The following is a 20,189-nucleotide window of genomic DNA, read 5'->3' on the forward strand; positions in this document are numbered from 1 at the left end:
CTTAGTTTTCTATCATCAATACAGTTAACTTTGATAAGAAGATTTTGATTTCCACGTGTCAATTTTTAGTTTTTAAAACACTCTGTCTTGTTTTTTAATTTAAAAAACTGTAAACGTGGATTATCCCCTTAAAACAATTTTAAAATCATATAGAATGAGAATTTGAATATTATACTAGCTCTCACAAATGCAATCTTTGAGGAACTTTTTCTTAGGAAAGTATTGTGCAAAAACGTTGGTCAATAATAGCCATTCAAATCAAGACAATTGAGATTTTGAATTGCCTTATATTCATAAGAGAATTTCAATCTGATTGAAGAATAAATATATTTATAATGGAATCATCTCTTCAAAACCCATGAGAACCTTTTTTGAATGGCTGGTAGTAGATCATAACAAATGATTGAAACAAAAACAACACAAAAGTTTCTAGCTACAGTTAACCAAATGCAAATTGAGCACTGTTTGCCAAGGTTGGCATTAGTCACACATTATGAGTGAAGCTAAACAGTTCCACAACACATGTACAACTGATTGATTTATTATTTTCATCCATTATTACATCACACAAATAAAATCAAATATTCTGGTACACATGGAAAGTGAGAGGCACATATTGGTATATTTGTATAATAAGGAAGCTTAGATATCAAGACAAAGAGACTAAGAAGCCTTCTCATTGGTCAAAATCAAAGAAATCATTTAATCAACATAATTCTCTGCATAGCCTATAGATAGACATGTAGATTAGTTTATGTAAACAGCATTTTTGTGCCCAACAACACACATTTCTGCTAGCATACAATATTTTGGTGTGTGCATGTATATATAAGTATATATATATATATATATATATATATGCACGTTTGCCTCTCCCTACTCATCCAATAATGTGGAATGGATAGAAAGGAAAAATACAACATAAATAAATAAATAAGAAAATATTTTTTTCCATATGAATAAATAAATAAATATAAATATATGGTCAGGAAAGTCCATCATGAATGGGACTACCCACCGAAGAGCATGATTTTCTAGAGAGGGTGGGGGGTTTCAAACGGGGCCTATTCATTGCAAAGCAAGTTCAGGAGGAGGAGGAGACGGGAACGAAGGGCCATGGATTCCAGGGAACGCACGAAATTTCCTCCCCCCTTTCTCGGAACCTTACTCACTCATTGGGGGGTCGACGTCGCATCTCCTCCTCCTCACGAGAAAGATAAAGACAGACATAGATAGATATAAAGAAAAAGAAATACGAGAGCTGAGCTGGAAAGATGGAAGAGGCGGGGGGTTGTTTTAGCGGGGACTTTGTGTGTTTGGTTCTCTGCATGCTGCTGGTGATGTGCTCGGATGCGAAGAAGAAGAGCAATCGCCACGAATAAATGCGGGCGATAGATGGAAGAGAGAGAGAGTGAGAGAGTTAGAGCGCTGCATTGCCTCCTCGCCTTGAGAAGACGACGCACAGAGAAGGGAGGGAGGGGTTGCCGACCGAATCTTTGGAACCTCCACGCAACGATAATCCCGGCCGACGAGGATACCGGGGCCGGGTAAGCGAGGAGGACTGTAGCAGCGCAGCCCAGGGGGGGATGGGATGGCAATGCTAGATTTTTCAGCACGGGGGGGGGGGGGGGGGGGGGGGGAGGTCCAGGCTAAGCGTAGATGTATCGTAGAGGGTGGGGCTAGCTCTTTTCTTCCTTTCTGACGTTGAGTGGAATCGTCGCCGAGTCTTCGTGGAAGCAACCCTTTAGGTGCATGCGAATTTGCCCCGTGGTCATGGTGCTGCTGGTGGTGCTGCTGGTGTCTGTTCAATCCGAGGCTGCACTACTGCTGCGGTGACTCACTCTTGGAATTGCCGCACATGCTGCTGCTACTCAGTGTCGGGAATTGGTTTATTAGCCATCTCGGCTGCGCAACGAGCTGTGCGGGTCGGGGATCCGTCGGGGATCCGTCGCGATCTGGTGGTATGATAGGCTACTGGAATCGTGGCTCTCACCATGACCCCCACGTGAACGCGCTGCCCGTAAATTTTATTGGCTGACGTTGCGCAGATGGATGTTGCAGATTCTGTGTCCGAGTGGTGTCTCAGTTGCGGATGCAGTGACGGTATGTGAGCAGCTGGCGGTGGGGATTTGGATGGGGGTGCGCGTTTGGCACGCCTGTCGGTGGGCTTGACTGAGCATTGGGGCCGCATTTGAGCTGCCGCGAGGAGCGTATAGGGGAGACCAAATTGATTGAGCGAAGACGAGGGCGAATTATTTTTCTTTTTTCGGGTACGGTGAGCGTATTCTGGTTTAGGATGTATCGCCTTTGGGCGTTGTTGGGTGACCGCTAATTTCTCGCCCGTGGAAAACCATGTCCGGGGGCCGTGCCTTCATGTCTTCTGTGTGTCTTGTCGCATCATTCCGTGTGTCTTGCAGATGTTTCGGCAGGACACAGTTTACTTGGTTCGACTTAAGTGAATGAAACAATTGGACATGTGAAAGGTTTTAGTAGTCTCGATCTTATTTAGTCGTACTCTGGATGCTGTGCAATACTGCGTGATGGAAACCCAGCATGGAGAAAGTCAATTGGATCTTGCTTCCCGTGAGAGAGGCAGTGTTAACGAACTTTGTCACTTGAGTTGATTATATATATTGTCCTGGGATTCCGAATGCGATATTCGTCAAATTAGATATCAGTATTCTGAGATTCATGATTTGGACGACGCTTACATCTTAGAACATGTGGCTTTCTGTTTGTTACTTCTAAAATTTTTGATGGACCCTTCAAATTAAAGCAAATGGATTGTCCGTGTCTTCTTAATTTTCTTCTTGGGGTTTGAAGAATAGCCACTTGTAATCTTCTGGTTGTTGTTTAGTGGAATTTTGTTGGGGATAGTTCCCAATGGCGATGCAAATATTTGAGCACGTCTGGTTGGGTGGAAAGAATGTGCATACAAATCACGATTAGGAGCAACACTTATTTTTGGTTGGAATTAGCGATTGAGCCGTGAGCAATCAGATGTCTGTCTTGTTTGTTATTGTGGAGTTGAAGCTTCATTTTGTTTGTGAACTGAGAATGGGCAATTCGGACGTTACGATTCCGAGGGTTCTCTACACATCGACGGGCAACTAAAAATTGAACCTTTCATGCTCTCATATACCATTATCCGCTAACCACGACGTAGAGGTTTAATTTGGCAGATGATGTTTGCGCCGCTGATTCTTATGGTAAGATGAATCAACCCTTTTCAGGCTATACTCTGGATCCTGCCATTCTCATCGGGATCTTAGATATGTTCATTCTCAGGGAACCATAAGATCCAGTCGAGGTGAGGTTCGAGCCTGAAGGCGCTGACAGTGCAAGTAATGTGAAGCTGACGATATTTAATAATCTTTAATCAAACTTGCGATGGAAAGTAGGATAATGACAATTTTCAATGTGCTTCTCCATTTTTGTTTTTCAATGTGGAATGTTGCCATGCCACTGCTGTATATCGAGCGGTAGTCGTGTTAGATTGGTTAACATATCCTACCTGTGTACCTCCGCTTTGGAAAAAAAATGTGGATTGGTCATATTTTCCTTAAGGCCTCGCCTCTCAACAGCTTGTTTCCCAGTTTATAAGAACTGGTTTTGAATATTAAACACGGATTCTGTGCATCGTCATGATCACTGTCCCTTCTTCTTCCTTACCTTGTTCACAATTTCTATTAACGCTGTTTATTTGGTTTTCGTCACTGCATCAGGACAAGTAGTGGTGAGACTGGATCTTGAGGACCTTCGTTGGCACATTTCCTATATGGCAGGCCGTGGAGAGCGTGCTACCGGTGTTGGACTTATGGCTCGTGCCACTCGATTTATCTCAAGGTTGAATTACCAAGTGACTGGCAATAACGACAGAGAGGGTACCAGAAGGGACGCTCTTTCATCTCGCCCTGGAATAGTTAGCAGTGATAGTGATGAAGCATGTACGGGAGAAGTCGATGATGAAGGTGAGTATCAGGATGAGGAGTCGGAGCTGTATGCTGCAGAAGTAAGTTACAATGAGAGGCCCAGAGAAACCAGGGTGGTGTCTGGTGGAAGCGATGGTTGTGAAACTCCTCCATTGAACCATGTTTTAGCTCAGTCTACATTAATGCAACATTGTTCTAGTGAAAGATCCGCAAGGTTGGGGAGGGTTAAGCGTGGGGCCATGGTAAATGCAGCGACTATGCTGTTCGGCAGGGAATTCAATGTCTCTGGTAATGGGAGATTTTCAAGGGCCGAGTGTTGTCACATGGCTGCACGATACCTTCCGACCGATGGTCCGACCGTCGTCGATCATTTGAACAGTCGAGCTTATATTGGACAATTTTCAGCAAATGGGACATCATTTGTGGCAGGCTTCCAGGTGATACTCCGGAGTGGTGAAATTTGCTGTGCTTTTTGGATAAGAAACGCATAATTCTCTGTTATTTGCGATTTGTACAAGTGAACGCATAATTGTCGAAGAAGAATTCAACGTGTTAATTGGTCACTTTGTTTGATTACGTCATTTGGGATTTGTTAAAAAAATTAAGTCAAATTGTGAAGTTAGTGCAATCAGAATAAGGTATGCTGCCAAGAGTTACATATTATTTAACATTTTTTTTAATTAATTAATAATCCTTGGAACGCAAGATTCATGAACATTTAGTTTTTGATTCTCCTGTGAGAATGAAACATATTCTACGTTCAATCTTAATTTTCAGCACAAACAATCTATGAACTATGTGGTGTCATGTATGATTTTTGTAAATTCTCTGGCAAACAGGACCGACGAATAATAATCTACAACGTCGAGAACGATTGGGCAATTCAGAAGGACATTCAAGCTCGCAATCTTCGCTGGACTATTACAGATACGGCTTTGTCACCAGATCAGCGATTCCTCGTAAGTAGCTTTATATTTACAACAGCATCTCTCTCTCTCTCACTCTCTCTCTCTCTCATTCTCTCTCTCTCTATATATATATGTGTGTGTGTGTGTGTGTTTGTTTGTTTTACTTTATTAGTAACTGTGAAGAAGGGATTGATCATTGAGTTCGTTGAGTTCGTAGATCTTCAATTCTTATAGCATGCTTGGAAAGTGCATACTTGAGGTTGGATACCTTTTTTCTTTTGAATCATATTCAATTGAAGTTTGTTTCGTTTCCTTTCACTTTGGATCACCTATGTTCAGATGATATGTCTTACTGTGCGCAAATGACTCTTCGGGTGGTGGCAGTGCTTTGAAAGTTCAAGGATGTGCCCTTGAACAGAGCTGTCTGCTGTCTGATTGCAGGTCTATGCAACTATAACACCAGTGGTGCACTTGGTTAATGTCGGTAGCGAGAGTGGTGGTGTTTCATCTCTCGCAAATGTCACGGTAAGACTTTCCGATGGAAACCAGTTGTGAAAGCGGGAGTTAATACATGTCTCAATTTTCTCTGGGGGCTTGCGCGTTAGTGTGGACGGTGTGTTCTCCACTTTGTGAATTGACAGAGAGTGCCCACTGATATGATGCCAGCAGAAACTAGAATCCTTTTTTACATCTGCTTATATTTTACATCAAGGAATGTTTATGTTCATGTTTTATTCTAATCTGTAGCTTAGTTGAGGGATGCAGGATATTCACGAAGGCCTGAATTTTGCGTCAGATGCTCAAGGGGATGTATTTGGACTGTGGTCACTTCAGTTTTCTGAGGATGGTCGTGAGCTTGTGGCTGGCAGCAACGACAAGTGCATTTATGTCTATGATTTGGAGGCCAACAAACCAGTTTTACGGATCAATGCTCATAAGGTCTGGTCTCAGTTCAACTCTGATATAGTTGCCGGTCATATTGGAGACTAAGTTTCGTGCTGTATCTTGGCTTTGTTAGTTCGCCTTGACATGCTTTTTGTTTTGGTCGTTGGGGTTTGGACTGCTGAATGCTTTTTATGAATGCTGATCAGATATTCTGACGGTTGTAGTCGTATATCGTGGGTGTTGTGGTTACAGGATGATGTTAACGCTGTGGTCTTTGCCGACGAGCCATGTCATCTGATCTACTCTGGAAGTGACGACAATATCTGCAAGGTATCTTGTAAAAATTGATTTCAACATGTGAAATTTATATCTTACCAATATCATCGAGTGGTATTGCTAGGTTCTTCGTGCGAAGTGAGTTATTTTGTGCTCCTGAACGTGCTTTTTCCTGATTGCTTAGGTATGGGATCGCCGTTGCTTTGCTCAAAGGGGGAGACCCGCTGGACAGCTCGTCGGGCATTTAGAGGGGATCACATTCATAGACAGCAGAAAAGATGGTCGCTGTTTTATCTCCAACGGCAAGGATCAGACCATCAAGCTATGGGATATTAGAAAGATGACATCGGGCCCTGCATCTTGCAAGTTAGTCTCTTGTTTATTTTTTTAAAAGACGAGCCTTTAGGTGAAATTAAAGCCTTCGTCCAGAGAACATTATAGGTTCAGTTTAAATGAAGCAACAATTTGGTTCTAATTTAGTGCTTTCATCAAAGAAAATAGTGCTAACCATTGCAGAAATTTTCAACAAAACTTTACTACTCTGTTGCTAGTGCCCACGTTGAAATTTGGAAGCACTGATAACGATGAATGGATGTTGTGCCTCAGGAAAGGTAGAAAGATCCCTTCTTTTGCATGGGATTACCGATGGATGGATTACCCTGGCATGGGTCGTGATGTGCGCCATCCATATGATCAGTCCCTGATGACTTACAAGGGGCATTTGGTGCTGCGCACTCTTATTCGCTGCTACTTCTCTCCTTTGGCCAGGTTCGTTGAAGAAATGTTGAGATCTCAATGGCTTGTTCTGATTTTTCTTCAATGTAGGGAATTTTGGCAGTGCTAAGCTGAAAAATGATTGTGTAAAGCACCATAATTTTGCAGACTTGTTTGTTTTGGTCAGTTCCTCTCACCATCTCTTTGGGCATGTGGTAGATGATTGCTCCTGTGGTTGCTCCTTCTCAATCTTATCAAGAAGTCTTTTGCAATTAAACGGGATCGCAAAGCATCGCTAAGATTGTAACGATTAAGAAGTTTTCGTCCCAACTGACTCTTACTTTTTTTGATGGCATGGGTGCAGCACTGGGCAAAAGTATATCTACACAGGTTCACACGATGGCTGTGTTTACATTTATGAACTGGTAATTTTTAGTTTCTAATGTCCATCTCTCTCCTCTTTATGTTATTATCAAATTTAGACCTCGTAGATAATCCCGGAGGTTTGGGTCGATGAAGGTAGTTTTTGACGGTTTCAACTCTCATTTTCGCGATTTGTTTCCCCTCTTGACGACTTATGACTCGCTAATGATCAGGCAACTGGAAAGCAAGTGTCAAGATTGAGTTATCACCGAGGCACAGTACGTGACTGCAGCTGGCATCCCACAGAACCGATGCTAGTGAGCAGCTCTTGGGATGGCAATCTTGCTAAGTGGGAGCATCTTCACGGGGAAAAACCCAGAGTTGAAGTGCCTCAAATCAGCTACGATGACTTGTTTGACGACTAGATTTGGGTTGTATTTTGGCATCCTATCAGAGACCATTTTTTATTTATTTATTCTTTTCTTTTCTTTTCTTTTCCAATTACTGCGCCCTTCTAGATCACGTTAAGATTATGTCACCTAAGATTAAGTGCTTGATCTTGTGAGGGGCGCGAACCAGTGTAGCTAAGGTCAATTACTGCGAGAGCCAGTGCGCACCCTTTTGTATGACGCTCGAGTGAGCTTCTCGACAACAATGGTCTTGACTTGGGTTGCTGACGGCTTCTGTGAGCATGTTTAATGCTACCGATGTATAGTTGTATGTGTACTAGGAAGAACCGTAGAGTGTCTGGAGTTAAAATCCAGTTTTTGAGGCTGCCAGCAAGGGCGTTGTTCCTCTATATTACTGAAACCATCATTCTTAAATAGAATTGACTTGCCGCTGTTGTTTGCGGAACGTCAAGTTTTGGATCACAGGCATACTCGAACTTAGAATGCCCGCATTGCACGATATTTTTTTTCTGTTGGAAACAGTTTTTTGAAGATTCGAAGAATTTTGGTCCTGAAACCTTAACATGCATCAAAATGGACCTTTGTTCATTCACAGGTATGCAACGGAACTGTTCTGCACTAAAGCACGGATACCAACAAAAGATTGCTTCTTGTTCTTTGCGATCTCGTGTCATGAAAATTCAAACGGCAACACCATTCCTGATTTCTACAGTGAATGGAAAGCTACAACCTTGTCACACACCCATGAGTTGAAACCACAGCTAGGTGAAGCAAAGTGGGCTCCACTTCGGTGATCATAACGGTCTTTTTTTTAAAAAGAAGGACTTAGAGACGACAACCATATTTGACTCCATGCTGTCAAATGACTAAAAACCCCTTCCTGTTTTGAAAGCATCATATACTGGACAGTTTAACTTTTGGCTGGCTTTCCAAGCTCTCTCCCCCTCCCTCGTTCCCTTCCTTTCTCTCTCTCTCTCTCTCTCACCCTCTCAGAATGGTCTTTGGCTTGGCATTGTGTGATCCATTGCCGAAGCTCGAAAGCTCAGCCATCATTTGATTGATAACCCTACATTTGAGGTCAATGAAGGTTCAAGGTAGAAGAAATGATCTGACCCTCTCCTATTATCCCTATTATTCCTATTCTTAGTTATCTTTAGTAGTACATAGACAGAGGATCATGATCATTTGGGTTTTAGAATGATATGCCCGCCAGTTGTATTGACTAATTTCTACAACATGACATGTCCATGGCTCTGTAGATCCTTTGTTTGCAACCTGGTTGAAATGACCCTTCTCATCCTGTCAGTATAAGTTCATTCCCATCTTTTAGTTTTATTAACTTCTTAACAAACCAATGAGTGCTGGAGAAAGATGCTACACAGTTCAAGGAATTGTACAGTTCCTTGTAGTAGAATATCCTACTCATCTGAGATGGGTGCTTGGATTGGCCTCAGTTATGTCTATTTTTTTCCCTCCGTCGTTTTGTTTTAATTTTACCTCTATTTTATTCTAGTGTGGTGTACCCTTGAAAAGAGATTCGGAAATCTGTAGTGATTAAAATACATTAGTTAAACTATTCATTCGACAGCTGTGACATCACAAGTTGGTGCATGAACAAGTTAGAAAATAATGGTAACAATAACAATGTTTTATAGAAATAATTCTAATTCGGTACTTTATTTGAGGTATAGATTTAATTACTAAATTTTTTTCCTGAATGTTTATTTTATTTTATTTTTAGAGAGAGAGAGAGTGAGGGGAAAAAAAAAAAAAAAAAAAAAAAAAATCTTATAATTTGAAAGTCGATTATATCATATTAAGATAATAGAATTGTAAATCTATAAATAAAAATACTAATGTATCAAACATTAATATTTATATTTATGAAAAATTATTATATGTTCTTCATATAATTAATAATATTAATTGCCAACAAAATCAATATAGTTTTATTCAAAATTTTGATAAAATATCAGTATTCCTAAATCAAGTAAGTGAAGAATAAACTTAAGAAATTTGATTTTATAGCTCTTAATAGTAATTGTTAGTGCAACTCCTCAGTCTTTTCGTTTTTAATTATTGTCTAAGTTTGATTAGCTTTGTAGAAATCCTTTGACATTTTGTTTACAACATATTTCATTATATAATAAAAAAAAAGGGGGGGGGAGAAGCCAAACTTCAAAAATTGCAAGTGCTTTTGGCATTCCACATAGTATTTATTTCTACATATTTAACTAATTTATACATACTTCATAAATATTTTTAGAACTTCAAAAAAGTTCAACTATACATGGATATTTTTTATGCTAATTTTTAGTTGAAAATAAGACTTTAAGTCTAAAAATATTTTATTTATTTATTTATTAGTAAACATAAACCATAAAACTAAATTTATCATTATGAAGATTCTTAATAAATACTTTCGTTGAAGTAACCAAATCTAATTTAATCTCAAAGTTTGAAGAAATACTTATAAATTTTAAAGCTATTAACAAGTTAACATGTAGTATATATCAATGGTACTTTAAGTCTCTTTCTCTCTCTCTCTCTCTCTCTATATATATATATATATATGTAATTTTTATGATATTAATAAAATAAATAAATAAATTCTTAGAAGTAATATTTTTAGTTAAATAAGTAATAGACGATTTTTGCATAATTTGAAAATTTTAATATTGTGTTATTATATATATATATATATATATACAATTTAATTTAATATGCTTCAAAAAATATTTAGAACAATATGTTTGTACTTATTTATTTTATTTATTTACTTATTTATATGTCAATATCAAATTAAAATTATAGCAAAGCTGGTCTTTCTTCAATATTTTAAATTCTTAAAATATGAATTAAAAGGATTAAGGTTTTAAAAATTAGAATGTCAACTAGATCATAAGTATTTTAAATACAGTTATATATTTTTTTAAATAACAATGAAAAGAAATAATTTTGAGTTTTTAAATAAAATAAAGTCTTAAAATATAAAATAAACAACTATAACATATGTAAAAGTAACCAAAGAGGATCAATGAAATGGTCACAAGTTTTTATATAACAGAATAAAACAATTTGAAAAAAAGTATAATACACGTTATTTAAATTTCTTTGTGAATGAGTGTGTATATGTATTCTTTACTAAGGGAGAAAATAATTTATTTAAATTTATACCTCATATAATCAACTTGAAATACACAAAATTATGTCATGACAGTTTTTTTTATTGTATATTTTATTTTCAAAGAATACTCTTTCAGTATGGAGCAACATGTGCTTAATTAATTTGTAAAGTGTCCAAGGTTGGTGATTATATTGCAAGCTAAAATTAAAGGCAAGTTTTTTTTTTTTTTTTTTTTTTTTTCTTTTTAATGAAAATATCAAATTTGCATGAATACACTGAATGTTTTACATCCAACTTTCAACTTCCAAAGAGAAAATTTAATTGTTTTAGAACTGATTAAACATTTCAGAGTAAAATAAAATAAAATACAATACAATAAAATTTCAAAAAATCTATACATATACAAATATAACCTCAGAAATGCAAACACATGAATTAAATAAATTCAAGAACTTTTTGGCTCATGGTTAGACCATATTCTTATAACCAATTTTGGTATAATCATGTGAAGTCATCCATAACAATCACATGCAACAACTAATATTATCTATTGATTTAGGGGTCTTTCTACTCAGGGAAGAAGGTGAAAGCCTCAACCTTAAAATTTTCAATTGGCTCAAAATCTGCAAACCTCTCAAGTATTACCAACCAAATTGTTCAATAGTTGTGACTTTATTCTCTCCTTTGCATAAAGATCCCTAATACATATATACATACAAATACTCACACACACACACACACACACACATACATACATATATATATATATATATATACACACACATACATAGTGCATGGTGAATCACAATCTCACAAGATAAGCTCAAGAGAACCCATGATGGGACCTAAGCGCAAAAGGGATCGCAAGCAAAGGAGTGAGAGAGAGAGCGAGGAGGTCCTTCCTATAGTGGCGGTGGAATACCTCACATGATGTGGCCTTGTTCGTGTGGATGGTGAACCGTCCCCATGGCTATTAAAACTCTGTACTACCATGAGCCGTCCATCTCTTTATATTCACAATAATACATGAGGTACGGTTCCCTTGGTTTATGGGAACAAAAGAACCACGGTTTCTTTTGTTTGTATGACAAAAGACCCCCACCTCACATGAGAGCAAGAATGTTGATCTTCTTTTGCTCGGGCTTTGGATTGCGTGCACCTCCCTCCCATCCCTCCCCCTCTACCTATCCACTCAAGCTTTTTGCAAGGATTGTGACTTATATGTTAAAATACTTTATTACTATTCTAACTGTAAATGTTTAAAAATATAGAACAAATCAAATAAAAATAAGAAGAGGTTAATCTATAAAGACATGGTTGTTTGTGTTTAAAGTGCTTTTCTACAATGGTTTGTTTTTATTTCTTTAATTTTAAATTTGTAGATGAGTTTTCAAATATTTTAGTTGTTTATTTGTTTGAGTTGAAACCAAACCTACAGATTGCATCTTTTTTTTGTTATGTGTGTGTGTGTATATATATGGATGGATTGTTTTAAACATGGATATGTTGTTTGATCATAGCATTGTTGAGGTTCATTTGTATTGTCTTTAATACAAATGGTTCATTTTTGTTGACTTGGATATAGTTATAAGACCACAATTGGACTACATCATTTCAAAACAAGTAGAAGAATGTTGAAGAGCCTTTGCAAGCTCAACAAAGAATGTATTTGTCTTTGTTTGTTTCTCCTTTTAAAAAGCACTTTTCAGTGAATGATTGTGGATTCCATTGAATTTCACCATCACCAACACACCCAACAGAAAAAGAAAAACAGAGACAAGAGTGTGAACAAGGGTATTAATGAGTGAGAACAAGCCATGAATTCCCCACATGTCATACTTTGAAATAGACTGCATCTTTGTACAAAGTCTTATGCTTCCCCTTGACCCCTCCAGTCTTGTCTATCAGACCCACATCACCAAAATTAAATATCCACACAAAACACTAAACCAACATTAATGATAAGTAACAAAAAAGTAAAAAGTAAAAATAAAAAAAAAACAAAAACAAACAACAGAAGGAAAGTAGAAAAAAAAAGATAGAAACAAAACAAGCAAGGGCCCCAAAAACAAAAGCATTACACTACTACAGTAAAATACTTACTCCTTTTAAACTTGTGAGCATTATTACACACACTATGAAGACAACATACATGACTTAATGTAGAGGCCAAGTTCAACCACATTCACAGCATATCCATTTTTATAAAAACATGACGGACACCAACAATTAATTCTCAATCCAGATTAGCAATTAATTACCACCTTCAAAAGAAAAAAGAAAAAGAAAAAGAAAAGAATTCTAAAAGGGTACCGGAGATATGCATTAGAAAATGCCTGAAAGTGTGTTCCACTACAAGGGAGAAAAGACAATAATAGGAAAAATAAACTAAAAAATAAATAAACAAAATAAAAATTAATTCACATCCCAGCTTTCACTGCTTTGAGCCCCAATCATTGCCATGTTCCGTCCCCCACCCCGTCCGTCCGTTCCCCTCACATTCCGTCCGTTCCCATGTTTATTCGTTCGTTGATTCCGAATTTCTTTCGTTCATGCGTTCGTTCATTTATTACTTCGTCGGCATTCGTTCGTCGGTTTCTGGAGGCACTGAATGCTGGTTACGGGGGCCCGTTGCGAGACGAAGTCGTGGTTGTATGCGGCAAGCAGAAGAAGCAGAAGAAGAAGAAGCCAGAGAGAGTGGAGGAAGAGGAGGAAAGAGGGGGAGGAATTAGTCTGGAGAGGCTTCACAATCGTAGTGTGTGCTGCTACACCCACACTAACATACAAACAAACATACAAATAGACTTTCTTATTATGTGCTATGCAGCTTCGTGTGTATAGCAGCAGCACCACCGTAGAGTAGCTTGCTCGCTTGCTTGCTCGCACACCGCAGTGAGTGAGTGAGAGAGTGAGTGAGTGAGTGAGTGAGTCAAAGACTGCCCCGACAGTGTTGTAAAGACTGCTGTCGTGAAACAGTTTGTTTCTCGGGAGGTTCAGTGGAGACTTGTGCGGTAGATCGTGGTGTGCTGAGGTCGCTGGTGGGAGGTTTCCGGTGTGTGGTGGCTTTGCTGTAGCTGGGGAGTTGGTTTCATTGAGTAGCGAAACGAGAGGGGGAGCGATGAGTTGGGAGATTGGGATTGTGAGAAATTGGGTCCTGAGGTTACTCTTGGGATTGTTGTTATTATTTTTGTGTGGGAATTGTTTTGTGGGTTTATGATTCGAGGACGTGGGTGTTACTGTGCGTTGCGGGATTCGTCCTCTGTATTGGTTCTATATCCCGATCTGCGTGCAGGTTGCCTTTGAGGTTGTTGTAGATTCGGAGGTGTGAATGTTTTGTACTTCTGGAGATTCATTTGTATAGAGGATTTGTTTTGTTTTGTTTTTTTTTTTGTTTTTTGGTTCTTGTGTTTTTTGGTTTTTCGCTGAAGATAGGATGGGAGCATTGAATGCGATTGGATGTACATTCAGGTCCCCTGAGATCGCAAGGGACTTCTGAGGTAGCAGGTGCTGTTTTGTAAATATATGAACGGCACTCACAGACCAGCGCTTGAGGCCGAACTGTAGAACCCCCAGAGACCAGAACAGATAAAAGACACAAAGATGCTGCAGAGTTTCTGTTGTTGTAAACGAAGGCAGGTATTGCACAATGACTGCTCCAGTTTCCATTTCTGATTGGCCCTCGCCCCAGCCCTATTTCAGGCCTCCGAGTGAAACTCTTGTTTGCGAGAAGGTGCTTGTCGTCTTGGACGGATCCAAACAAATCACCAAGTATGCACTGGAGTGGGCTCTCAGCAATGTACTTGTAAGGCCCGGAGAATCAATCACCCTCCTCGCCCTTCATGCACCGGGCAGTTCCGGTAAGTGCTCCACTATAGAAGATACAATTCGTAACCAAGGAACCGAATTTCGTGCAGCCAGATCTTGAAACTTGTCACATTCCTAGTTTACCAAAGTCTTCTCTGTATTTTTTCATTGCGTTACGAGTCCGATTGGGTCAGATGAAGTTCTCACGAAGATATTACTCGGTTTATATTATTATTACTGTTGCTATCATTATTACTACCATTACTACTGCCACTACGATATTTTCCTCCCAATTAAAGCTGGGAAAAATGTCAATCATGTAGCTATTCCCTGTTTAGCTCGTTGCTGGGTTTTGAAATGTGTAGATCGAGATAGCCTTTGATGTTTGAAAAATAGTTTTGTCGGAGCTGAGATTCTCCGGTGATTCATTACTACGAAAATTAGGAATCTACAGCAAGGTCAGCTTGCATCTTCTAGCTGTTAAGGCCATGAATTTTGACCAGGCCTCTATGATTTGAAGTATGATCGTACCTGCGACTTGTTTATCTCGTTCAGGCAATGGTCATACTAACATTACTTCCTTGTGCGCGGTTCAACTTCTTTTAACTGCCGATGGTACTGGGGGCTTGATCTGGTGTGGGCTCTTGTGTAGAAGGTCACACACTTTGGGTTGTAGCCTTTTTTGGGCAATACGTCTTTGCCCGTTGTCATGTTGTCTGCGTGTGGTAAGTCAAGTAGCTCAGAGACAGGTGGTTCCATTTGCAGGCCCTGTGCGAAGAATATGGGGGTTTCCCATGTCGCTGCAGATTTTAGGAGGTGAATGTGCATCACATCGGGTTCTACGCGGTGTGATTGATAATTCGAGAGGAACAAAAGAGGTGGATGATGAAATAGTCGAGGGATGTACTGCCATGATCCAGCATTTTCAGGCAGTGTGCAATCAAAAAAAGGTTTGCACGATGCCTGTGTTTGATACTAATACGTCCGACTACTCTGCCGCACGGAGTTGTTGTATGATCATGGTTTTTGAGTTTTTGAGTCCAAATTGGGAATGAACCGGTCGTGTTAGAGAGTACATGCCTTGTGTTTGGAGAACATGAAGGTAGTTTTTTCAATAGTTACACTCGTGGGGTTCTGCAGATTGCCATCGACGTGAAGGTTCAGGAGGTTGATGGTCGAGAGGCTTCAGCTGCAGAGGCGAAGAGAATAGGTGCCACTTGGGTTGTTCTTGATAAGTAAGCTGTCCTTCCACAGACTCACCTGCGAAGTCATACTCCTGTTTTTGGTCTGCCTTCCACATTCTTGGAGGGTTAACCATTCCTAGTGGAACAGTTTCTTGTCGTCGCGCATTTTCTACAGCCTTTGCGACTATGTCAAAAACCCGAAGTAGCAACTGAGAACTTCAGCTAAAGCCGAGTATATGTTGACAATGCAGGCACTTGAAGAAAGAAGCGAAGATGTGCATGGAACTTCTGCAGTGTAATATCGTTATCGTGAAGCCCTCGGAGCCCAAGATATTGAGATTGAACCTGAAACGAAATTCACGAATCCTTGAAACTCCAAATTTGCAGTCTGCGCAACATTCAGCACCAACTGTACAAGAAGTTTTAAGGGTAGTTGATTCTCCAAACGTTCAAGATCACTTGCCTTCTGGCCCTTCTATTGCTAGAAATGGGCCTCATCCGCGACTGAAATCGAGCACACCCTCAAGTAGTCCTGATGATGTTATGACACCCTTCACCCCTTCTGACCTTGGTACATCGTCGAAATTAAGTTCGGACACCTCACCCAGCCAAGTTTCTGGTCCTCTTTCAAACAACCGCTCCTCTACAGAGCTTGTACTCCGTGGAAGTATCTTGGAGGCCACTTCCCCAGGAGTCCTGGAGAAAGGTGCTTCTTTCAGAGCATTTTATCCTGATATCGGTGATGGAATGATTGTCTCGGGTATGTTGAGCATGGAGTCTTCACCGAAAAGCATATTACGGAACTTTGACCAAGGCAACACAAGAGCTTCATCCGATTATTCCAAACCATCTTCAGGTGTGTAATGTTTGTGAGTGGGTTTTTAAAGTGTTCAGTTTAAGAGTTCCGTACTCGCTGGCTTTTGACAGTTATCACATGGGCTCTTTTCTACTCTACACTGGTCTTGTGCCACTCTTCGAAAAGCCCCGTTAACCTACAATTCTAATGGTTTAAACAGGTAGCCAAAGTGATGTACAGCTGAGGGACGGCATTTCTCTTACAAAACCGGGGTCCAGGCACGGTTTTAGAAACGGTTCCAGAGCAAACTCTCGGAAAGGGTCGCCTGTGAAAACACCTATGGCGGGGTCTCCTGCTAAGTCGGGAAATCCTGCCAAGCGCGAATCCTTCGAGGGTCGAGGTTCAAGTGTAAAGAGAGAAAATACACTTGGTCAGAGCCTTCGAGCTATTTTGCAGGAGAATGCAGATCAAGAGTGTACTGCCTTTGATGGAGGATCGCCTTCTGGCTACCATGGGGACCAAGAACCTTGTGATACTACTCCGGAGAGTAGATTAAAGCGTGGAAAAGCTGACGCATTGATGAGGCAGAAGATGGCGATGATGTTAAACAAACATAACCTCCCAGGACCTCCGCCTTTGTGTTCCATGTGTCAACACAAAGCACCCATGTTTGGAAAACCTCCTCAGAGGTATACCTACAAGGAGCTCGAGGTGGCCACGAACGGATTCTCTCGAACAAATTTTCTTGCTGAGGGCGGTTACGGATCAGTTCATAGGGGTACTCTTCCCGATGGACAAGGTATAGCAGTGAAGCAGTATAAGCTGGCCAGTACTCAGGGTGACAAGGAGTTCTGTGCAGAGGTTGAAGTGCTAAGCTATGCTCAGCACCGTAATGTGGTGATGCTCATTGGTTACTGCATTGAGGGAAAGAGGCGCCTGCTCGTGTATGAGTTCATTTGTAATGGATCACTAGATGGGCATCTGTATGGTGAGTCATTCACCTATGTATATTCTCGAATTTATAAACCTATTTTATGTTGGATTTGCTCCGAGGATTGTGAATGTCCATGTATTTGATGATTTTCGTTTGCGTGTAATTTTGGTGGTGCAGAACGTGACAGACCTGTTTTGGAATGGAACTCACGTCATAAAATAGCCGTTGGAACAGCTCGAGGATTGAGATATTTGCATGAGGATTGTCGGGTTGGATGCATAGTGCACAGAGACTTGCGTCCCAACAATATTCTGCTTACTCACGACTTTGAACCTATGGTATGTGGCGTTCCACACACTGTTTCGAACGGTAAATGTTTCTGTTTATTGTCTGAATGGCCACATGCCTATTCCTAATGTGGTTACCGACAGCACAAGTGTTTTTTGGATATCAGGTTGGAGATTTTGGACTTGCAAGATGGCAACCAGATGGACATTGTGGTGTGGAGACCAGGGTTATTGGCACCTTCGGGTATGTGCCCATCATCTAATTTAACGTAGCATAATATTCTAAATCTCTTCCTTTCTACCCCATGTCAGACGTACGATGTTGCTCATAATTCTTCGATTCCTGAACTTTTTTGTGGAATGTGTTATAGATACCTGGCTCCAGAATACACTCAACACGGGCAGATTACAGACAAGGCAGATGTGTATTCCTTCGGTGTTGTGCTTCTGGAGCTTATTACGGGCCGCAAAGCTATTGACATAAACCGACCTAAAGGAGAACAGTGTTTAACAGAATGGGTATGTTAGAGTTAGCTGATCCTTCCAAGAGTTCCTTTATTGGTGAAAATCTTCTCCGGGTTCTTAATACTTCGTCATTGAAAAAGCATGTAGCTTGTCATGTTATTAACGAGGCCTTACCTACTTCTGTTTTAACAGGCAAGGCCCTTGCTGGGGGAGAGAGGCTCTCTTCCAATTGATCCACGACTTGAGAATCGGTACTCGGACATCGAAGTAGAAAGTATGTTGCACGCATCATCATGTTGTATTCGCAAAGATCCCTCAGTTCGACCTCGTATGGCACAGGTTTGTGTGGCTGTCACATGGATTCAGTCCGGCTAACTAGAGGTTTAACTAATTCATTGGAGTTGGTTATCAGGAAGGCAGTTTTCTGGTTTGCTGGATTTTGTTGCCTGGATTTGCCACGCTTTTCTGATTTGCGGCAAGAAAATCCAGGTTATCTTTTACTTAAACCTGGTGTTGTTGTCTGGCACTCCTAGGTCTTGCGGATGCTTGAAGGGGAGATGATTTTTGATGCTCATAGCTCTTCTACATCAGGATACTTCGCCGGAAGATTGAGCATGAATCACATGAGTTATTATCCGCTGGTTGCACCTGCTCCGCGGGAAGAGGTGAAGTATCCCAATTTTGTCAGTCCTCAAAGTGAGTACAATTCAAAGTATTCCTCTCCCAACAGGAAGAATGGTAACCTGCCATATGGTCCTATGATATCAAGCCCCAAGATGAGGCACATTTCAGCCACAAAAGAATCTGTTAAAAAAGTTCCATTGGTTGCTTCGTACATCGGTCAAGACGGTCAAAAGCTAAGCTACGAAGCACTGAAGGCTGCGTATATGGACAAGGTTTCTTCTCATCATGTTACAGCCTCGGCGTATGAAAGTTATCAAATTGCAAAAGATTATTAAATCGATTGCCAAGTGGGTGCGGTGGCTTCCGTTGAGTGTGTTTCAGTAGGAAGGTGTTTTTGAAGAGCGAGTTTTGGAAACCATGCCAGGCCTATATCTGGACTAGGCACTCGGTTATTTGTTTATATACACACGAGTATGGCATACCTGGCGGACATTGTACATTGTTTTTGCAACGAAGGTACAGATGTAGTGGACAAGACGAGAGGTAAGTTTGTAGATACATCCCCTATTACTTTGGCCTCTTTAAAGGATTGAAGACACCTTTTCATTCATTGTGATTGATAGCATGACCCAGTCTTCTTGTCATGTTACAAGATCATGTGACTTAGCAACTATTGTAGACTTGCAATTCGATGCCCCTGTGGGTACATTACGATTTGATGTTCAACACATGACTCGTGGAGTTACCTTCGCATGTGTGTGAGGCCCTTGTCTTAGTTTTTGTCTAGCTTACACATATATTTGGGCTTTCTGGGGCTCACCACAGTTCGAGATGGGTGAAGTTGCATGTGATACTGGTAAGTTTTCCCATTAGCCGTAAGCTTTCACATTCTCCCTTCGAGGTATCCTTGTGTATGAAGGGGTCCACTAATCTTGAAACAGGTTTGCTCTTTCGCCCTCTCTTCTTGCACTTTAAATGGGCACTACATTTTCTATCTTGTTTCCTTTAAGTTGCTTTAAATCAACAGGACTTTTACCGTGGCATGTTCTCTACCTTTTACTCAAAAGTCAGTCATATGCTTCTATCTGTTCACTGTATGGATCTACCTATGCATCATTTATTATTTTTCTGGGTAGCACTTCAAGTTCCTATTCTAGCTCCTCCATCCTCAACCTCACCCAACTCTACAACTCGTACGCTGTTGCAACGTCCTTGTTAAGTCGCAGCATACACCACTTTGTCACTTAGCGAAATGCATTTTATAATATCAAGCAACTTTAAAAAAATAACTGTAAGAAGGATTTCTATAAAGTGACTGTTAGCAAGCAACTAAACGCAGTCAGCTGCAATGTGGAAGTGTTCGTTGGGTATTTACCCTCAATTAACGTGGAATCATAAAACATTTGTCAGTCTTCACCAAGAGCAGATACGCCAGCCAGTGCTTCAGGCAGTGCAATGGAACACTCGCCGTCGTTTAGCT

The 20,189-nt window shown here is 40.3% G+C and overlaps 2 protein-coding genes across 4 annotated transcripts; both read left to right on the forward strand.

Moving 5' to 3' along the window:
• The first annotated feature begins 1,723 nt into the window (after window positions 1–1,723).
• On the forward strand, window positions 1,724–7,950 carry LOC112285027 (LEC14B protein). 2 transcript variants are annotated; one of them, XM_024525485.3, is made up of 10 exons: window positions 1,724–2,270; window positions 3,726–4,369; window positions 4,772–4,891; window positions 5,282–5,365; window positions 5,606–5,779; window positions 5,978–6,055; window positions 6,186–6,367; window positions 6,608–6,769; window positions 7,080–7,140; window positions 7,312–7,950. In XM_024525485.3, exons 2-10 carry the CDS (start codon window positions 3,779–3,781, stop codon window positions 7,501–7,503), a joined length of 1,644 nt encoding a protein of 547 aa, XP_024381253.1. In that variant the 5' UTR covers window positions 1,724–2,270; window positions 3,726–3,778; the 3' UTR covers window positions 7,504–7,950. The 2 variants fall into 2 exon arrangements, with proteins under 2 accessions (XP_024381253.1, XP_024381261.1); XM_024525493.3 differs by lacking the exon at window positions 1,724–2,270 and adding an exon at window positions 3,057–3,209.
• A 5,330-nt stretch (window positions 7,951–13,280) lies between these two features.
• On the forward strand, window positions 13,281–19,435 carry LOC112290016 (inactive protein kinase SELMODRAFT_444075). Of its 2 annotated transcripts, XM_024535888.3 has the most exons (10): window positions 13,281–14,472; window positions 15,185–15,369; window positions 15,560–15,654; window positions 15,855–16,459; window positions 16,620–17,387; window positions 17,511–17,671; window positions 17,788–17,864; window positions 17,992–18,139; window positions 18,278–18,424; window positions 18,619–19,435. In XM_024535888.3, the coding sequence occupies exons 1-10, from the start codon at window positions 14,262–14,264 to the stop codon at window positions 19,042–19,044; spliced, it is 2,823 nt and encodes a 940-aa protein (XP_024391656.1). In that variant the 5' UTR covers window positions 13,281–14,261; the 3' UTR covers window positions 19,045–19,435. The 2 variants fall into 2 exon arrangements, with proteins under 2 accessions (XP_024391656.1, XP_024391665.1); XM_024535897.3 differs by lacking the exon at window positions 15,185–15,369 and having other exon boundaries at window positions 13,558–14,472.
• The last annotated feature ends 754 nt before the right edge of the window (window positions 19,436–20,189 follow it).

This window comes from Physcomitrium patens, chromosome 1 (assembly GCF_059467195.1).
Source record: "Physcomitrium patens ecotype Gransden chromosome 1, ASM5946719v1, whole genome shotgun sequence".
NCBI classification, from domain to species: domain Eukaryota; kingdom Viridiplantae; phylum Streptophyta; class Bryopsida; order Funariales; family Funariaceae; genus Physcomitrium; species Physcomitrium patens.